General features: G+C 45.6%; 2 protein-coding genes across 9 annotated transcripts in view; one reads left to right on the top strand and one right to left on the bottom strand.

Moving 5' to 3' along the window:
* Positions 1 to 6,306, top strand: part of LOC138745434 (calcium and integrin-binding protein 1-like) — an 82,317-nt gene extending 76,011 nt beyond the window's left edge. For 2 of the 3 annotated variants that reach the window (XM_069902463.1, XM_069902462.1), the window contains 3 exons: positions 3,364 to 3,482; positions 5,104 to 5,192; positions 6,098 to 6,306. In XM_069902463.1, the coding sequence (XP_069758564.1) occupies positions 3,364 to 3,482; positions 5,104 to 5,192; positions 6,098 to 6,119 (230 nt within the window). In that variant the 3' untranslated portion in view covers positions 6,120 to 6,306. Of the gene's footprint in view, positions 1 to 3,363; positions 3,483 to 5,103; positions 5,193 to 5,956; positions 6,041 to 6,097 lie in introns of those variants that run through there. The other variant, XM_069902464.1, reaches the window with a different exon arrangement.
* Positions 4,876 to 20,724, bottom strand: LOC138745432 (RCC1 domain-containing protein 1-like). Of its 6 annotated transcripts, none has more exons than XM_069902457.1 (10): positions 20,392 to 20,721; positions 17,125 to 17,361; positions 13,726 to 13,879; positions 12,542 to 12,663; positions 10,965 to 11,084; positions 9,911 to 10,090; positions 8,338 to 8,367; positions 7,169 to 7,304; positions 6,150 to 6,251; positions 4,876 to 5,209 (listed from the first exon to the last, which is right to left on the bottom strand). In XM_069902457.1, the coding sequence occupies exons 1-9, from the start codon at positions 20,648 to 20,650 to the stop codon at positions 6,170 to 6,172; spliced, it is 1,320 nt and encodes a 439-aa protein (XP_069758558.1). In that variant the 5' UTR covers positions 20,651 to 20,721; the 3' UTR covers positions 4,876 to 5,209; positions 6,150 to 6,169. The 6 variants fall into 6 exon arrangements, with proteins under 6 accessions (XP_069758558.1, XP_069758557.1, XP_069758559.1 ...); XM_069902456.1 differs by having other exon boundaries at positions 4,876 to 5,206; XM_069902458.1 differs by lacking the exon at positions 8,338 to 8,367 and having other exon boundaries at positions 4,876 to 5,206; positions 20,392 to 20,724.
* Positions 20,725 to 20,833: the final 109 nt, after the last annotated feature.

Below are 20,833 nucleotides of genomic sequence, written 5' to 3'. Positions count from 1 at the left end.
AGAAGGCCGGGCAGTGGGGTTGAGTGGGGAAATGGATCAGCTCATGACTGAATGGCAGGGCAAACTCGATGGGATGCTCCTTGGTTGTGGTCTTAATTGATCTCAACTGGAAGAGTAATAAGGAAATAATATTGGGAAAACACATTTGGACTTGAGCCAGTGTTGACAGATGCGACAGTGTTGACATTGTGAGGATTGTGGCCGTGATTGGGAGTAACCTAGGCATGATAAACAAATCCGAGTGAAGGTGAAATCGGTGGGAAATTTTGGACTGGCAGTCAGTTGTCAGTTATATTTTTTTTACATAGAACTTGAATGATTTTGCTGGTCTGAAGTGTCTCCCTACCTTCCGGGAGTGGCCGTTCACACAAGAACGACCAAAACACTAAATAACCAGATTGCACCACGAGTTCAGACAGAATACCTGGTGTGGTATTTAAGGAGGCCGGGACATCCTATTCTTTAACCTGTTGTTCACCGATCGCCTGCAGTTAACTTTAGACTGCGGGTGATCCATGAAAATAACTAGGGGTCAAGGAGGTGAAATGTCAGAACAGGAATGAGTCACTATTCCCGTTCCGATCATTTTCCGCAGACTGCATCCCGGGAAATTGGGAATAATTTCCTGGAACACAGCAGCTCTGTAAAAACATAAGATGAGTGCCTCAGGGAATCGGTGAATCTTCCTACCTTTTGGTTTTAACAAATGCAAAATACATAGGTACATAATAATAAAGTAAATTAAATCAAATAACAAGGTACATATGAGCCCATGTTATTAAATGGTGGTGGGGGGGGGGGAGAGAATAATAACTTTGGGGTCATGGGGGAAAACACCAAAATAATTAATTTACAAGTTTTGAAAGAAAGATCCACTGCAGTAGTAGAACACCTATTTTTGTCTAAAGACCGAGATCTGACAGCCATTGAGTTAGAGTGGGAGGGACAGCATCTTTCCAGCTCAGCAAAATGGCTCTTCTAGCAACAAGGGAAGCAAAAACCACGACGTGGATTGGGAAAAGTCACCATTAAATCCATTGACCACTCACTCCAATGAAGGGGCGAGAAGGCAAGTCATATTAAGAACTAACACAAGGTGTGATATACTCCTTGCCAGAAACCAAAACACATGATCCTGTTATGAGCCCAGAGGACCCCAACACCCAGCACAGCAATAGATATTCACCAAGACAAATGGTTATTTAAACAAAAGTTGCTTTTAATTATCTTTAAACAAGAAAACAGAATCACACTTTAACTATTGATTTAACCAATCTAACTTAACCCCCTTCTAATTCTAAGTGCGTGTGTGTAAGTTCAGAAAAGTTCTTTAATTCACAGTCCATTCTCACTTCTCACTCCTTCAAGTTCACTGGTTGCAGGCAATTCTTATACTGTGCACAGAATTTAACATTTATAAAGTTCACCAGGCTTTGGTGCTTGAAAGGTAAGTGGTTACCACTCAAGGAAGGTTCTTGTTGGTTTTCAGAGAGATTTGTTGTTCAGTGGACACCCACAACTGATTCCTTTTTAATCAGCCACTTCAGTGTCTTGCCAACGAAACTTGCCCCCTCAGGCTTCTCCAGATGTCAAGGGCTTTGTCCAGGCTGAACTAAGCACACAACCTGTCTTCCAAATGGGGTTTTCCACAAGCTTGCCAGCTTGTCCTGTTCCAGTCCCAGTTGTATCACTGTAGAACCATTTTGATACTTGGAGCATCTTTTGCCTTTTTTGCCTTCCAAGTTAACTGATAATTTGGTTGTCAGACACACTGAGAATTTGGTTTCAATTTAGAAAACAGTTTTTATTGATGAGCCCAATTCTATGCAATTTCTCCTTTCTACCTTTGGTCCAAGATATCGATTATACTCAGTGGCTAAGCTCGTGGACTCAATCTTTTCTAGATCTATATATTGACCAAAACGTGGCTTTTTTTGAACAATTATCTATTAAATTTAAAATAACTAAACATACTTTTTTTCATTATTTACAGCTTAGGAGCTTCTTAAATTCTTTAATGTTGCGGCTTTGACATAGGAAGTCTATAATTTTATACCTAATTATAAAGGATTGTTTTCTGCCCTTAATGAGCTGCTTTCAAGATCTAGGGACCGTTTCCTGTGTGGGATTAGGCAAATATGGGAAATGACTTTCAACAACCATTTTGAAACGTGTCCACTCATCTTTTTGTGCTGGGCATTCATTAATCCAATTTAAAGCCGTCCATCAGGCCCACCTTGCAGTGAGCTCAATGTTATCCTAATATCACCTCTAAATTTGATAAATGCATAACTGAAGACGGTGCTGTCCCCTCTGTAATTTCTGGCAAGGGGTATTTCACACCTTATGTGAGTTCTTAATATTGTGACAGATTATATTGTGTTTGTATTGTATATAGATAGGTTTTAGGAGAAAAATTGGGGCAGGGTTTTTGGTGTAGGTCACATACAAACACTTTAAAACAGATCTTATTTAAAATACTGGAGCTCTGCTCATGCTAGATATATCGGCCCCAAAACCTTTGCAAAAGCTTTGGAGAGTGCCCAAGAGACTTCACTAATGGATTGTTGTTTGTAACAAGGCAACAGATGAAAGATCTTGTTGGAGCCACAGATTGTCTGGAGTTGTTCTAAGAGGGTCATGTGGTTTTGCAAGCAGAGAGTCAAAACAGGCTTTCTCTCTGTGAGAGAGACAGAGATCAGTTCTACAGTGATACAACTGGGACTGGAACAGGACAAGATGGCAAGCTTGTGGAAAACCCCATTTGGAAGACAGGTTGTGTGCTTAGTTCAGCCTGGACAAAGCCCTTGACATCTGGAGAAGCCTGAGGGGGCAAGTTTTGTTGGCAAGACACTGAAGTGGCTGATTTTCCATGTCATTGTCTTTACTGAGTTCAGAAAGCTAAGGTCCAAAGGAGGTTGAGCGATCTCATGCAGGTTAAGTCGGCAGGAAGGAAGGCAAATGCAACGTTAGCATTTATTTCGAGAAGATGTTATTCTAACCTTTACAAGGCATTGGTCAGACTGCATTTGGGGTATTGTGCGCAGTTTTGGGCTGGCATTCTAGGGAGACCACAGGAAGTTTATGGGTGTGACCTCTAGGGATGACAGGGTTAATGTGTGAGGAGTGTTTGATGGTCTTGGGACTGAACTCACTGGAACTCAGTAAAGACAATGACATGGAAAATCTCCCCTGGACAGATGTGGAGGCCATCTCTGGACCTGGTGGAGACTGGGGTAGTGTTGAGGGCTGAGATCAGGTTAAACAGCAGAGCAGCAGGCTGGAGGGCCAGTGGCCACATTCTTGGGTGGAGCATGTATTTGTGCAGCTCTGAAGCAATGATTCTTTCTGCATTGGTCACAGACTTTGATGACGACGGGACTTTGGACAAGGAGGATCTGAAGAAACTGGTGAACTATCTGACGGACGGAACAGCCAACAGCCAGCTGACTGAGGCAGAAATGAACCAGCTGATTAACAATGTAAGGAGAGGCTGAGTCTGTAACTTAGTTTTTGCTAAAATGTTGTCCCTCTCTTTGTCTGCAGACACTCACGTCCACGTCTCATTCCCTCACCCAGTCTTTTATCCAAAGTGCTGGTGCCTGAACCTAACCTGCCCACGTTCTCTGTTCCACCCGATTCGATCTTCAGGTTTGTTTCCATCGACCATCAGCAACTTCCCCTTCTTACCAGTAAACACAAAATTCTGTAGACACTGAGGTTCAAGTAAAAACAGTCAGTGTCTTTCATGTAGCAAAGGTGAACTGACATTTTAGGCTTTGATGTATGAGAAAATGCTGGCAGGCGTCCAAACAAAAGAGTAAGAGAGGAGTAGGGGCAGCAGCAAAAAAGGGGGAGGGGGATAAGTGGGTGAAGAACAGGAAAGGGGAGGGAGAAGACAAGCAGGTTTAATGGAAGGCAGTAAAGTCAATGTTCATGTCATTTGGAAAATAAGGTCCTGTTCCTCCAATCTGTGGGCAGTCAGGGTGGGACAGTACACAAGGCCACGGACAGGTGAGCGCGGGAGTGTGACTCAGAATTGAAACGGTTGGCCATTGGGAGAGCGGAGGTGCTGAGTGAAGCGATCTCCAAGTCTGCGACCGGTCTCTTCAATGTAGAGAATGACACAAAGGGAGCACCGGATGCAGTGAATCAGTCTGCAAGTTGGAGGAACCACCTTAATTTTTTTTGTCTAGGCCCCCTCCAGCCAGATATAGATGTGAACATTGACTTTACTGCTTTCCATTAAACCTGCTCACCTTTTCTTCCCCCTCCCCCTTTCCTGTTTGACCAAGCCACCCCCCCCCCTTCCACTGATCATCTCCTGCCTTTGCCACCCCCTTTCTTTCCCCCCACCCCCCCTTTGTTTGGAGATCTGCTGACATTTTCTCAAACTTTAATGAGGGCCCAAGCCCGAAACTTTGGTTTCTGTATCTTTATATTTGCTATAAATGACACTGTGACCTGCAGAGCTTCCCCAGCTTTGTTTTTACTCCCTCCACACCTCATCCTCCCCTCACCCTCTTTGAGATCTCTGAGCTTCATTGCCCTGGTTGCTCCAGATTTCAGTCGCCCCATTAAGGGCTGTACGTTCACTTGTTGGGGCCTCGAGGTCCGAATGTTCCCATCGGCCATTTCTCTGGTTCACCCCCTTGGATCTGTGTGTGCATTCTGCTATTGATATTTACAATGTGCATGTCACCTGCCTGATGTCTAATAGGGACCCTAGAGATTTACTTGTCACATGGACCTGAGTAGAAACTTTATTTTGCGAGCTATCCAGCTAGGACAACCTCCACAGCACCGAGTAAGTAGTGCAACAGGCACTGTGCCCCCACTTGGAACAGATTCTCCCCACTGAGATGTGCGGTGCAGTTCATTTAAAGGATTTGTTTATTGTTATTGGATCAACTGATGTTCAGATATCCATCTGGTTTGTACCTTTGGTGAATACTGAGCAGTTGACGAATGTCATGGTTATCAGACTGGAGACAAGGCTTTAATGGTATCGTTTGTACCTTTGGTGAATACTGAGCAGTTGACGAATGTCGTGGTTATCAGACTGGAGACAAGGCTTTAATGGTATCGTTTCTGTTTGTGCAGATTTTGGAAGAATCAGACATTGATAAAGATGGGACAGTGAACCTCTCCGAGTTTCAACACGTCATCTCCAGGTCCCCGGACTTTGTCAGGTACAGTGATCCTTCTTCTTGGCAGAGAGAGGAGAGAGAGATAGGGGTGAATTTTGAGGGAATGGGAAAATAGAGGGATAGGGAGGAGAGAGGGAGGGGATAGTAGAAGGAGGGAAAGGGAAGAGAGGGGATAGGGAAAGGGAGGAGGGAGGGGATAGTAGAAGGAGGGGATAGGGAAAGGGAGGAGATAGTAGGAGGGAAAGGGAAGAGAGGGGATAGGGAAAGGGAGGGGATAGTAGAAGGAGGGAAAAGGAGGGGATAGGGAAAGGGAGGAGATAGTAGGAGGGAAAGGGAAGAGAGGGGATAGTAGAAGGAGGGAAAGGGAAGAGAGGGGATAGGGGATAGTAGAAGGAGGGAAAGGGAGGGGATAGGGAGGGAGTGGGAAGAGGGGATAGGGAGGGAGTGGGGAAGGGCAGGGATAAGTCGGGGGATAGTGTGGTCTCTCTACTATCCTCTCTCTCTCACTTCCCTATCCCCCTCCCTCTTTCCCTATCCCCTCCCTCTTTCCCTATCCCCTCCCTCTTTCCCTATCCCCTCCCTCTTTCCCTATCCCCTCCCTCTTTCCCTATCCCCTCCCTCTTTCCCTATCCCCTCCCTCTTTCCCTATCCCCTCCCTCTTTCCCTATCCCCTCCCTCTTTCCCTATCCCCTCCCTCTTTCCCTATCCCCTCCTTCTCCTCCCTATCCTTCCCTTCCCCTTGCTCTTCTTGACCCCACCCTCTCTGCCATTTCCCTACCTAACGTTTCTAATAATTTTTCTCTCGGCTCCTTCAAGATTGTCCTGTAAACTCTCGATCATCTGCATAAAGAATCTCACTGCCCTTCCTTGTAGTCCCCTATCTCTTCTCCACCCTCTCTCTCTGGCATTTCCCTACCTAATGTTTCTAATAATTCTTTTTCTCTCAGCTCCTTCAAGATTGTCCTGTAAACTCTCGATCATCTGCATAAAGAATCTCACCGCCTTTCCTTGTGGAACGATCACATTTTCTCACATGCTGTGAGCGGAATTGCTGGCTGACATCTTGTCACTTCTACTATAACGTCACAGTAGTTCATGTCCCTGTTGGAGGCAAAGATAAGTTTTGTAATTAAAGACAACAAACCTTTGCCACATATTTATTGCGCAGTCTTCATTCTCTGCACCACCCCCAGTACTGCAGACGTGTCATTTCCATCCATATTACCCCAGCAATGATGGGACTTGTAGAAACTGACGCCTTATCACAATTATGGGCAATCCATCAAAATAACTTACATTTTTAAAATCTTATTTACAGCAAAATTACTCCCAATTGATCTACAACCCCAGTAGGTTTTAAACAGTGGGAGGACATGCAAACTCCTGAACAGCAGCAAATTCAAACCCTCACTGGCTCTGAAATAGCATTTCACTAACACCGTCACCATGGAACAAATGGTGCCTTTAAGGAACAATTGGAGAATTCGAACAAGAAAGCCCTGGGAGAGGAAGGTGTGCATGGAGACCATGCTCACTTTACCTGGCAGTTCTGGATGTCTGTGTTGAATCAGCCTCTACCTGCAAGGCTTCAAGACAAACACATAAACCATGACCAGCGATGGGCCATTGCATACAAATGTGAGAGCCAAGAGCAGGAGCAACTCAGGATCAGAGTGGTCAATGTCTTGGGTCAGGAGCTCTGATCAAAACCAAGATGAAGAATCCACCAGGATTGGGGGCCAGATGAAAGGTTGGAGAGCGGAAAAATAAAGTGAGGACCACTTGTTCTCTTCCACCCTCATCCCTGCCAGGCAACAATGCAACTCCTCTTAGGTCCAGGTTACTGGTCTTCCCAGATGTGTCTTCAGTAGAGACAACACTGGGTTAGCAAGTGTCCAGTGGTAGCAAATATTGACAAACTAATTACTGACCAAGCGCCAACCCAACAATCTCTGGCTTGATTTTCTACATTAAACACACAGGTTAAACCGTCAGAGCACAATTCATTTCAAATTCACCTTTGTGCCAACACAAATGTGTTCCACGGCCCACAAACGACATCCAACACCGATAGGTGTGTGTTCACAAAGTATTCAACAAGCTTCGGAAGGTCAGTGCTGTCGCTCTGTCCATGGCCAAGTTGCCCATAGCTCCCTATAAAATACAAATGTGCAATTGACTTCAAAAACCTAACAGCATTCATTCACCAGCAATGTTCACAGTGGGAGAACAAGGCATTTTACTCAGGAACTGGACAGCGTCCTACTTACTCATCCGTGCCGCACAGCTGAGTTGGACCTGTTTGCCTGCACTCTGTCCATACCCTTCTAACCTTTCCCTTTATCTACGTTCCTGTCTCAGTGTCTTTTAAATGTTGTAATTGGACACCTCTATACCACTTACTCCATCAGCTCATGCACCACATTAGGTCTGGAAAATTTGCCCCTCAGGTCTCTCTCAAATCTCCAGCCCCATTATGCCTCTTGTATTCTCCTTCACCTTATCTGCACCCCTGATGATTTTATTAACCGCTATAAGGCTCCCATACTCTAAGGGCGTAGTTCCATCCTGTCCAAATCTGCCAGTCCTGGGAACTGTGAAAACCTTTTGACCCCTTTCCAGGGAATGGAATATAACACACCAAATCTGAGGCCAACTGAGTTGAGCAGGAAATCCCTATTAGCAACGGACATCCCACAACCATGAACCTGGATGAATAACGAAGCGACAACCAAGCTCAAGAACCTAAAGTCGTACAGTGTCTCCAACCAGCAGGACAAGAGTTCTGAAAATGCCACTGACCACACAAGCAACAGGGTGAGAGGTCACGTCCTGTTCCACAGAATGCCACCAACTGAATCAAAACACAAATAAAGTAAAAGTCCGAAAATACAGACTGCTCGGGGATTGCGTCAGTCTGGTTTTTTGGGCAGTACCTTTAAAATTCAAATTTAGGGAGGAATAAAGAAGAGAGAACTGGTCAATTTTGATGGTTTATAAATGAGCAAATACAGCGTGGTTCATTATCAAAACTCCAAGTCAGCAAGTGTGGTCACTTGTCGCCTCTGTGATGCTCACACGCACAAAAGGCCGCTTAATTTTAAAAATTTGAGAATTTTTGAAAAGTCCAGATCCTCGGGTGGTCTGGACTTCTACTGTGACAGCCCCTTCCTTCTTAAATACTTACCCCAGCCCCATGTGAACAGCTCGCCACTTCCTAGAGACAAGGAAAAAGGTTCATCAATTTATAATCAAGTGGAGACCCTGTTTGTTGCAGGGTTATAATGTAACTGTTTTAAAACATTTTTTGGAGATTTGGACCAAAAGAAACCATATTTATAGGTCCTAGAGGTAAAATTACAGCCCAAACTCCATTATATCAGAATAAAGTTATTCCTTTTTCAATGAATAATCAGTATTTAAAGATTTGGGATTCAAAGGGAATTTAAGTGGTGGATGATTGCTTTGAAGATGGACAATTTCTTTACTAGACTTAGGGAGAAGTTTGGGATACCGTCTAATTCCTTGTTTGTGTACTATCAGGTGCGAGCATTAATGATAGATAATTTTGGAAGAGAAATAATGCTACTAACTTCGAGACGTTACTTTTGGATGCATCAAAAAAGGGATTTATTTCCAAAATTTATGCTTTGTTACAAGATTTAAGTAAATCTAGAATTAAATGGGAGAAAGATTTATCTTTTGATATATCCCAGGAGGAATGGGGAGTAATGTGTCGAGAGGGTGACTAGATTGATGAATGTAAGATATAGTTTAGTCAATTATAATTTTCTACATCAGTTATATTTGACCCCTGAAAAGTTAAAAAGATATGGTTTCAGTAATTCAGATTTGTATTTTAGATGTGGGATTCCCACTGGAATGTACTTTACATGCAGTTTGATCCTGTGACAAAGTTCAACTGTTTTGGATAAAAATTAAAAACTTTTTGGAAGGTTTATTTAAGATAAATTACCATTGGATCCATTTTTTTTGTTGGGTTACACTGTACCTTTGACTTCTGGCTTAAAGTTGGATAAGTTTCAGGTGGCATTCGTTCGTCTGGTATTGGCAGTAGCGCGGAATTGTATTGCGATTACATGCAAAGATAACGTGGAATTGAATGTGCCTCGTTGGCATAATGAGCTGAGATCCTGTATTTATTTGGACAAGATAACATATAATTTGTGCAATAATTACTCTTTTTCTGTTAAGATGTGGTTTCCTTATTTGAAATTTGTGGGTTTGGAAATATCTTAATGTCTTTTCCTCTGGTATTGTTTGGCACGTCACACAGTGTATGTAATTAACTGATATATGTTTTTTCTTGATCCCCTTGAGGGGTAGGTTGGAGGGAGGGTGTTTAATCTATCTTATCTTTATAAATAAAGTTTTTAAAAAACCCATGGTATCTGCAGACTTTCATATTTACTGCAGCGTAACCTCCCTACTCCTAAATTCAATCCCTCTGGCAATGAAGGCCAACCATCCCTTTGCCTTCTTGACAGCCTGCCGCACCTGATAAAACAACCTTTTGCAATTCATGCACAAACTCCCAAGTCCTGCTCGGCAGTACGCTGCAATCACTTGCTATTTAAATAATGATCTGATCTTCCATTTTTCCTTCCAAAGTGGATAACCAACATTGTACTCCACCTGCCAGACTCTTGCCCACTCACTTACTTAACCCTGTTACCTCTGTACAATTTGCTTTTACACTCAATTTCACAGAACCGTACCCAGCACCCATGGGTACCTACTGGTAATGGCTGCAGTGTGCCGTGATCCACAGCTGACCTTGCTGATCTCCACCTCCCCAGGGAAGTCCAACAGTGCTGGGAATGCTTGAATCGAGATGAACACGTTCGCATTCCCCGTGGCAGCCCGCTCAGTGCTGGATTTTGTAATACCGCCACTTGCATCACTCTGGGCCTGTGTACCTGCGTGTAAATTTTTGAATACTTTTACAAGATCGCAAGATACAAGAGCAGAAATAAGCCAATCGGCCCATTGGGTCTGTTCCACCATATAATCTTGAGCAGGTCCTTCTCACTCAGCCCCACTCCCCATAATTCTTGATGTCCTGACATCAAATACCTGTCAATTTCTGTCTTAAATACACCCAATGTTCTCGCTTCCACAGCCACCTGTGGCGACAAGTTCCACAAACTCACGGCCCTCTGACTGAAGAAATTTTTCCACATCTGTTTTAAATTTAGTTGTGCCCTCTGGTCCTAGACTCCCTACCTTGGGAAACATCCTTGCCACATCTATTCTGTCCTGGATTTTAACCATTCAAATTGTCTCCATGAAGTCCCCCCCATCCTTCTGAACTCCAACGAGTACAGTCCAAGTCCCAGCAAACATTCAATCAGGTCATCCACCATCCAGCTAACTACAATGTAATCAAAGGTGATTACTCGGGTGGAGTACAAGAGGTTACTTAGACACGTGATGCTATTTCTCTACAAAAGTCTTCAAAAGAATAGGAGCAGTAAAAGACATTTATAGGGGCTTTAACTACACTCTAATAAAGAAATTACAGTAAAATCCACCACCTATGGGGATTAGTAGATGCCAGATAAGTATTTCCTGGTTGCTTAAGATTGTGTGTTGTGTGATTGGCGAACTAACCACGAGAAAGGTACCAATTTTAAACTTCTGAATATTTTACCCATTTATTTTCTGCAATTTGTTTGCTGGTTGCTTGAATTCTGGGTACAGGAATTTTACTATTTATAGCTTTGCAAATGCTGAATCGGTTAAAGTAAAACCTTTGAGATTAGCACAGTTTACAAACACCAGTCTCCTCACCTTCTCCACAGAGTTCTGGCTGTTGGCCAGACCTGCGCTGTTCCTCCTCGGGACGAGATTTTGTTGGCAGTCCCAATTGTCCGGACTCATTCCACCCCCACACGTACAGGTCTCCCGAAGCTCATCATTTTGAAAATAAAAATATCATTCAATTTAGAATTAAGCAAAGATTGAGAAACATCCAACAATAATGGCAGAGTTGTGCCTGTAGTTTTCTCAGTGGTGGAGACAGCCCCAATATCCCACGAGTAAAACACAGAAGTCTGCAGACACTGTGATTGAGGTAAAAACATAATCCGGAGAAACTTAGCAGGTATCGGTGTTAGGGTTAGGTGTGGTAACTCATGGTATCACCACCCCCCCCCCCCCCCCATGGTCTGATTGTCAGTGTAGAAGAAATGGGGATGTGTTCCTTTAATGTCCGGGGTGGTGGCCCTGAGTGGTGGGGGGTAGGGGGCTCTGACCAGAGCACATTAGACTCAAAAGGTAAATCAGCATTGAGTTTTAGCCTTGTAGATATATTGATACATGTAAGCTGGACTTAGGAAAGATGTTGTTATACTGAACTACAGGGATTTTTTTAACCAAAAAAAATTAAATTTCTCCTGAATCACTGTACAAAAATTTTATCAACAGTCATTTTGGTGTCACCCAGTTCCCCACGATCTGCACCCCCCCCCCCCCCCCCCCCCCCAGTGATGCCAGTGGCAAAGATAAAGATACATCACCAACGTTTCGGGCTTGAACCCTTTATCAAAGTTTGGAAAAATGTCATCAGGTGCCCAATACCGACAGAAATGACACTGAAAACTGCTATTATTGGACATGATGCAGGATGACGCAAGTGCCCACACCGACAGTGAACTGCCTCATGGCGGAAAAGGCACTTGGACCTCACAACCCCATGGCTCTTGCCAGAATATATTCACCTGCGGACAGTCACATAAGGGTCTGAAGTGAAGTGATCCCTCCATAACTCACTGGTGGCATCTACGCTCTGAAAGAGTAGCACATTGCAACCATTTAGGGACAGGGCAGTGGACCTGGACTGTGGAGTTTGCACACTCTCTGTGTGACGACACACGTTTCCTGGGTAATCCCCTACCCACCCACATCCCAAAGTCAGTGGGCACGATTGGCGTAGCAGCTAGAGCCACACTGTTACAGCGCCAGCAATCAGGACCAGGGTTTGAATCCCATGCTTTCTGTAAGGAGTTTATACGTTCTTTCTATGTCTGTGTGGGTTTTGAATAGTGGCTTCCTCCCACTTTTCAAAATGTTGCGGGAGCATCGGCTCGTGGGCCTGTCCCTGTGATGTATGTCTAAAATTTAAATTAGAACATGGAGAAAATTAATGGGATTGTCTGGGATTAATATATGATGTAGACTCTGGGCTAAAGGGCCTGCTTTTGTATCGTAGCAGACAAAGCTGTGACCCTAACCTGCTTTCAGGGTGTGGAGGCAATGAGGCAACTAGATAAATCAATTGCCCTTTGACCCACTGGCGAGGCCATCATTGCAGGGAAGAGTAGAAGAGATCAGTGCAAATAGAAAGCGGATAAGATGTCAAGCCTTACCACTGGTACATGCAGAGTGCCAGGTCCCAGCTGCCAGCTCAGTCATAGCCAGTCCGTGCAATGCCTCCACAATCCGTGGCTGTGCTTGATCCTTGACACTACCATGTCCTAACTGACCATGTCTGTAAACAGCAAGAGCAATGATGGGATCTGAGATGGCGTTTGCACATGCCTTGATAACTGGCCACAGGCAGCTCTGAGATGAAGGTCTCCCCATCTGCAGCTGAGTTAAAACAGGGTGGAAACATCATTTTAACCCCCCCCCCCTCCCAGGGGACTGGACTGATACCCGGGATAAGCTGCAAAAGTGCACACTCAACTGACTAGGTACCCACAATTCCAATGGTATTGAACTCAGTTCAGAAGCAGTTTCAGTTACTATATATGTGCATGTATTAGTCCATAATGTGTAAAAGTCAACCCCCTATTTTTGGCCCCGACATCCCACCCATGTGAGTATCCAACACCCCGACCTCCATCTCTCACCTAGGCCCCAGCTGCCTGCCCTCCAGGTGAAAATTTGTTTGCAGGTAATAGTCAACCCCCTAAATTTTACCAAAAAATTGGTCCTCGATATGCAACTATTACATGCGTATTGTAAGGTAAAACATCATGAGATGGGAATGTGTAAGGAGTTACCCTGTGCAGGGCTGTAACAAGAAGGGGAGGTGTCCTTGTACTCCTGTTAGGTAAAACATCATGAGATGGGAATGTGTAAGGAGTTACCCTGTGCAGGGCTGTAACAAGAAGGGGAGGTGTCCTTGTACTCCTGTTAGGTAAAACATCATGAGATGGGAATGTGTAAGGAGTTACCCTGTGCAGGGCTGTAACAAGATGTGAATGCATCCTTGTACTTACAAGATAAGAGAGACATTGATGGATTGAGAGGCAGGAAGCTAGCAGGGAAAGGATAGCAACAGTTTTAGTCATTGGACAAGTAATGATATGATGATGTTCTAAGCACGTATCCAAGGGTATAAAAAATCACCATTTTGCTGATAACGGCAGAATGCATTCTCCGACTAACATGGTTAGTTGCAAGTGTTACAATCCGGTAATAAAGAACAAAGAACCCTGATTTCGACTCAGCCTGGTGTTTGTCTCACTCATTCATGAACAAAGCAGACCTAACAGTATGTATATACGGTCTATTAGAAAAATCTCAATTTAAAAATAAGCCTTACCTTCCTGAGCCCCAGGAGTGTACTGTCCCATCAAAGGTCAGAAGGAGAGCATGTTCGCTGCCAAGTACCAGCTTTCTTGCACTGAACTGTGATGGTAACGATTTATAAAATGGAGGCGAGGTTGTAATGTAACCACCGGGGATTAATGGAAACACTACAAGGAGAAAGGAGAAGGACACATGGTAAAACACTGCACATGAACATTAGCAAGGCTTTTGACAAGGTTCCCAGTGACCCCATTAATGGTGCTATACACAAATCCATAACTTTATTGAGCAAGTCAAAGGGTCTGTCCTTCTGGCAGACTCTTTCATCCACACTCTTCTCATGGCCTATTCTTTTCTCCATCGGTAAAGGTGACCCAGGGCTTCCTGTTAACCCATGGGCATTCGACATTGTCCCACTGAAGTTCAGGGCAGCTGCAGATGGCAGCCACTGGGCTCAGACACAAAGTGAATGTTTTCACAATCAACTGCCGTTCCGGTCTTTCACCATCCACCTGCTTTTATTCTTTTTCCTTTTTTGTACTTCAGATTGCCTTCGTCTGTTCCGATTTACACCTCCCCATCATCGTTCTCCAACCTTTACCAGACATTGTCACAATTTGCGTTGAATAATCTCTCCTACACAGATTTCCCATCAAGTACCCACGGAACACTACAGCACAGTTTATTTCAAACTTTGACAGAATTAGGAACTGGCCCCAAAGTGTGCGCACTCTTTCCCTTCCTGCCTGCTGCTGCTCTGACGAGCATTTGCAGAATTTCCTGTGGTGGAGACACAGGATGGAAACGGGCCCTTCTTCCTAACTCGCCCTGATCATCAACTTCCTATCCGATCCAATCCTTTGCCCACATCCCTCTCTCGCTCTGCAAACCCTGGACCTATCCAAATGTCATACTCTTTCCTGCCTCCACCACTTTCTCTGATAGTCTGTTCCATGTACCCACCACTCCCTAAGCGATAACATTTCCCATCTGGTTCCTCTCAACGTAACATTTTACATTTTTTTTGCAGCACGGTAGAAGCCATTTCCAGCCATTTAATCCCGAGCTGCCCAATTACATCCAAAGTTTCCTACAACCCCCAGTACATTTTGGAAGGCGAGAAGAAACCCACGCAGTTACAGGGAGTTCAAACTCCTTATAGACAGCGCAGGACTCAAACGCGGGTCGCCGGCATTGTAACAGTGTTGCATGAACCATGACTCCAACACTACGGAGGAAAGACTGTGACTATTCACCTTATATGCCCTCATGACTTTGTATACCTCTTTTAGGTCACCCCTCAGTATCTAGGGTAAACAGCCCCAGTCTATTCAGTCTCCCCTTACAACCCAAGCCCGCCTGTCCAGGTAATAACCGCATTAAGCTTTTTTTAAAACCCTTTTTCCAGTTAATGACACCCTTCCTGTACCTAGGTGACAGAACTGTGCATAGCATTTGCAAATGGGCTCTACCAACATCTTGTATTGCAGTAACATGACCAGAGATGCACACAGAAACAGGCTTTTTGGCCTTTCTAGTTTGTGCCAAACTATTACTGTCTAGTCCAACTCACCTGCACCCACTCCATATCCCACCGTACCCCTCCTATCCACGTACCCGTTCAAATTCTTCTTCAATCTTAAAACAGAGCCCAGATTCACCACTTCAGCTGGTTCCTCACTCCCACCACTCTGTGTGTGAAAAAATTCACCCATAATGTTCCCCCTAATCTTTTCCCCTTCCACCCTTAACCCATGTCCTTTTGTTTGTATCTCACTCACCTACCTAAATTTACTCTGTCTATCCCCCTACTACCCTAACTCCTGAACTCAATGTCCTGACTGATGAAGGCATGAGTGACAAACATCTTCTCTACCCGTTCTCCTGGTGTTGCCACTTTCAGAAAACTATGTGCCTGGACCACAGATTGGCTATTCAGCAACACTTGCCAGGGTCCTACCATATCCTGTGCAAGTCTTGCCCCAGTTTGACAGACCAAAATGCAACCAACTCACATTGTAATTTTAGATAACCTTCCTCTTTGACCACAATTCCACCAAAAGCAGTCTAATTACCTATCCCAATCTCTTCACCAGACTAACCAAACTACAGTTTGGTGCAGTGGTTCTCAACCTTTTTCTTTCCACTCACATCCCACTGTAAGTAATCCCCATGCCATCAGTGATCTCTGATTAGTAAGGGATTGCTTAAGGTGGTTCTTGAGTGGAAAGGGAAGGCTGAGAATCACTGCTCTAGACCCAATTGTTACTGAAATATTTTGCTTAAGAAAAATTGTCATTGGTCCATTTCCTTTGGAGTTATGAAACCGTTCACATAACGAGTCGATTATATACAATTAAAACAGTGGTTTTCAAACATTTCCTTTCCACCCACATATCACCTTAAGCAATCCCTTACTAATCACAGAATATCTATGACACAAGGAATACTTAAAGTGGGATATGAATGGAAAGAAAAAGGTTGAGAACCACTGGTTTGGTGGGTTACTGTAAAAAAAAAACAGTTCATCGACTCAAATCTCACATTAAGTCCTACCAGTGCTAAGTGAACTGGTTTCAGCTAACAGGCAAGTTACAATCGACATCAACTGGCCTAGTGGTTCTCAAATATTTTTTCACACTCACATAGCACCTTAAGTAATCCCTTACTAATCACAGAATACCTATGGCGTAGGTGCTCTGTGGTTAGTAAGGGATTACTTCAAGTTGTATGAGTGTGGGGGAAAAAAGGTTGAGAACTACTCAACTAATCCATCTGTAGAAGGAAAGAAATTGAACACCAGTCCTGAGTAGCACCAACCTTTCCAATAGAGTGCTACTAAAAGAGTGTAGAATCAGACAGAGTATGTGAGGAGTTTCCGCCTCCTGTGGATACAAGTACAGAAAGATTCATTGGCCTGACGGAAAAAGGAAAGAAAAATGCATAAGAGCAGTGGAACAGAAACAGTGACAAGAGCAATGATTGTTATTCACTGGAGTTCAGAAGAATTAGAGGAGATCTTATTGGAAACTTTTAAAATTAAGAAAGGCAAAGAAGAGAGAGAGGTAGGGAAGTTGTTTTCATTGGTGGGGGAGATTAGAACTAGGGGACAGAGCCTCAAGATGCAGAGGAGGAGATTAAGGACAGAGATAAGGAGGAACTGCTTTTCCCAGAGGGTGGAGAATCTGTGGAATTCGCTGCCTATTAAACCAATGGAGGCGACCTCAGTAAATATATTGGTTGGATAGAGTTTTACATAGTAGGGGAATTAAAGGATATGTGGAAAAGACAGGTAGATGGAGACGAGCCCATCATCAGATCAGTCATGATCTCATTGAATGGAGGAGCAGGCTCGATGGGCCGGATGGCCGACTCTTGCTCCTGTTTATGACTTCACTTTCAACTACAGTACCTGCTTTTGGTTTCTCTTCTTCCTGCAGATGCTTTGTCCAAATCACAGCATCTGTGGCCTCTCTAGTGCGGCAGAGACGTGGGATATCCCAGCATTCCACTCTGTCCGGCCACAAGGTCATCAAGTATTTCTCAGAGGACAGGATGTCCTTGCATCCTTGTTGAGATCGGTTGATGATGTGCATCTGACGCCATGGGCTATCAGCAACAAATCCCCAGAAGTAGACAGATGCATCATCTGGAACCAAAATAAAACAAAATGAATGATCTGTGTGTTCACTTAGATCTCCAGAAAAAGATCAAATGGGTCACAGCATTTCAGGAATACATGATTAGCGAAACGCTGTTACAGAGTCAGCGACTGGGATCCGGATTAGAATCCCGTGCTGTCTGTAAGGAATTTGTACGTTCTCCGTGGGTTTCCTCCAGGGGCTCCGGTCTCCTCCCACTGCTCAAAACATACCAGGGGTTGAAGGCCAATTGGGCGACACTGGTTCATGGGCCAAATTTAAATTTAAAGACACATTTCTTTTCCTCTCCTGAGAGAAAAAAAATCACAGATTCACTTTGTTTCAGAGTGGCCACACACATTTATGCAAGTACTCGACAGTCCTGGCAGCAGTTTGGAGAGAGAAGCAAAGTTTACAGATAAATATTAAAAACACCAAAATGCTGGAGGAACTGGTCACGCAGGGTCCAGTTCTACAAAAGGACGACAAAGATGTCCAGACAATGCCATTGAGTAATAGTACTGTCTCCACAGAATAGATGATGTTGAAAAACGGCTTTTTGAGAAGTTGAAATGACAGAAGTTCTCAATACAACTGGATGAATCTACCATAAGGGACAGTGAAGCTCTGTTATTGGCAGACATAAGATATATTGATTGGGAAGAGTTTCAAGAAGAGATGTTGTTTTGTAAATCATTAAAAAAACCCACTACAGCAAGCTCAAAAATTATTTGGATGAAATGAAATACCAAAAGGAAACAGTTTATCTTGTGCTGCAGATGGTGCACCTTCTAGGATGGGTAAAAAAAAAACAGGATGTTTAAAATTAATGAAGGATGAAAATCCAAACATGTTGGTTGTCCATTATCCACCAAGGAAACTTCATTGCCAAGAAAGTTTCCCCTGTTCCACGTCAGATACTGCATTCTGTGTATTGGTTGAATAAATGTGAGATAACTCATGCTGCTACAAACTTCATTGTTGACCATTTGAAAATGTTGGTTACCAACTTCAATGATCGATTTTGTGATTTCAAGCCAATGGATTCTCCCTCTTGATTAACTCAGCCATTGCCGGTGGACTTATCTGAAGTTCCACTGCAATACCAAGAAGAGTTACTAGTTGCAACTTGATGAATCTGTGAAAACTGTTTAAAGTGGAAGGAACCACGATGTGGCTGTCTAACAAGATCAAAAAGAAATACCCAAACTCAACTACTTTAGCAGGGGAACTATCGACACATTTTCCAACATTTTATCTCGTAGAATGTGGCTTTGGTGCAGTTAGTAATTTGCTACGAGCTAAGAGAAACCGACTGGAAATTATAAAACATGGTTGAAACTAACAAAATTAATCCCTCAAATCAAAAATAAAATCTGTAGCCATCGTCAGGGGCAAGTTTCCCACTGACGATAATTGCTGGATGTGTGTTGGAGATGGTGACATATTGAGGTCGTAGTTGAATATGAAATACGAGTTCCAGTGCGTTCCTGACCTTAGCTGCACTGAAATACACTCACAGTAAATGATTTAATTAAAATTGACTTTGAATACAAGGCTCCCTTCCGCTAACAGTGGGGCTTAAGATTCTTTTGAGTAATTAAAGTGGGGCCTTGGGCAGAAAAGGTTGAGAACCACCGACCTATTGTCACACCCCCCCCAATCCCCACCCCTCCACCCAACAACCCCTCCACCCAACAACCCCTCCACCCAACAACCCCTCCACCCAACAACCCCTCCACCCAACAACCCCTCCACCCAACAACCCCTCCACCCAACAACCCCTCCACCCAACAACCCCTCCACCCAACAACCCCTCCACCCAACAACCCCTCCACCCAACAACCCCTCCACCCAACAACCCCTCCACCCAACAACCCCTCCACCCAACAACCCCTCCACCCAACAACCCCTCCACCCAACAACCCCTCCACCCAACAACCCCTCCACCCAACAACCCCTCCACCCAACAACCCCTCCACCCAACAACCCCTCCACCCAACAACCCCTCCACCCAACAACCCCTCCACCCAACAACCCCTCCACCCAACAGCCCCTCCACCCAACAGCCCCTCCACCCAACAGCCCCTCCACCCAACAGCCCCTCCACCCAACAGCCCCTCCACCCAACAGCCCCTCCACCCAACAGCCCCTCCACCCAACAGCCCCTCCACCCAACAGCCCCTCCACCCAACAGCCCCTCCACCCAACAGCCCCTCCACCCAACAGCCCCTCCACCCAACAGCCCCTCCACCCAACAGCCCCTCCACCCAACAGCCCCTCCACCCAACAGCCCCTCCACCCAACAGCCCCTCCACCCAACAGCCCCTCCACCCAACAGCCCCTCCACCCAACAGCCCCTCCACCCAACAGCCCCTCCACCCAACAGCCCCTCCACCCAACAGCCCCTCCACCCAACAGCCCCTCCACCCAACAGCCCCTCCACCCAACAGCCCCTCCACCCAACAGCCCCTCCACCCAACAGCCCCTCCACCCAACAGCCCCTCCACCCAACAACCCCTCCACCCAACAACCCCTCCACCCAACAACCCCTCCACCCAACAACCCCTCCACCCAACAACCCCTCCACCCAACAACCCCTCCACCCAACAACCCCTCCACCCAACAACCCCTCCACCCAACAACCCCTCCACCCAACAACCCCTCCACCCAACAACCCCTCCACCCAACAACCCCTCCACCCAACAACCCCTCCACCCAACAACCCCTCCACCCAACAACCCCTCCACCCAACAACCCCTCCACCCAACAACCCCTCCACCCAACAACCCCTCCACCCAACAACCCCTCCACCCAACAACCCCTCCACCCAACAACCCCTCCACCCAACAACCCCTCCACCCAACAACCCCTCCACCCAACAACCCCTCCACCCAACAACCCCTCCACCCAACAACCCCTCCACCCAACAACCCCTCCACCCACCCCTCCACCCCCACTCCTCCACACCCCCACCCCACTCCTCCACCCCCCCACCCCAACTCCCCCCCTTACCTCCCCCAGGTATCGCCCCGTACCTGCCAGGGCGGCAGTGTGACTCCAGGCGGGGAAAACTCTGCGGACGCTCCGCCCGGGCCCGGCGTCAGGCCCGTCCCCCGACGAGGAGGCCTCGCCCCGGGCCGGCCCCGAGCTGCAGGCCGTCACTCGGCGGGGCTCGAGCACCGAGCCCTCCGCCTCACCGTCCGCGGGGGTCCCGGCCTCGGCCGCGCTGCTCACCGTCTGGCCGAACCCATTGAAGCCGAAGCCGAACCAGCGGCCCGTGTCCGGAGCCGCCATCCCGCCGAGCACTAGGGTGCCGCCATGTTGGATAGGGGCGCCCTCACTCCCAGCAGCCTCCGCGGCGAGACCTTCCTCCCATCATCCATTGCGCTGCACTCTTGTAAATTCATCTTCATCAGTGGTTCTCATCTTTGAGTTATACATGCAATTATAATTATTATTATTACCTTGAGTTATCAT

This window comes from Narcine bancroftii, chromosome 11 (genome assembly GCF_036971445.1).
Source record: "Narcine bancroftii isolate sNarBan1 chromosome 11, sNarBan1.hap1, whole genome shotgun sequence".
In the NCBI taxonomy this organism is placed as follows: Eukaryota; Metazoa; Chordata; class Chondrichthyes; order Torpediniformes; family Narcinidae; genus Narcine; species Narcine bancroftii.
This window is presented reverse-complemented; position numbering and strand designations above follow the sequence as displayed.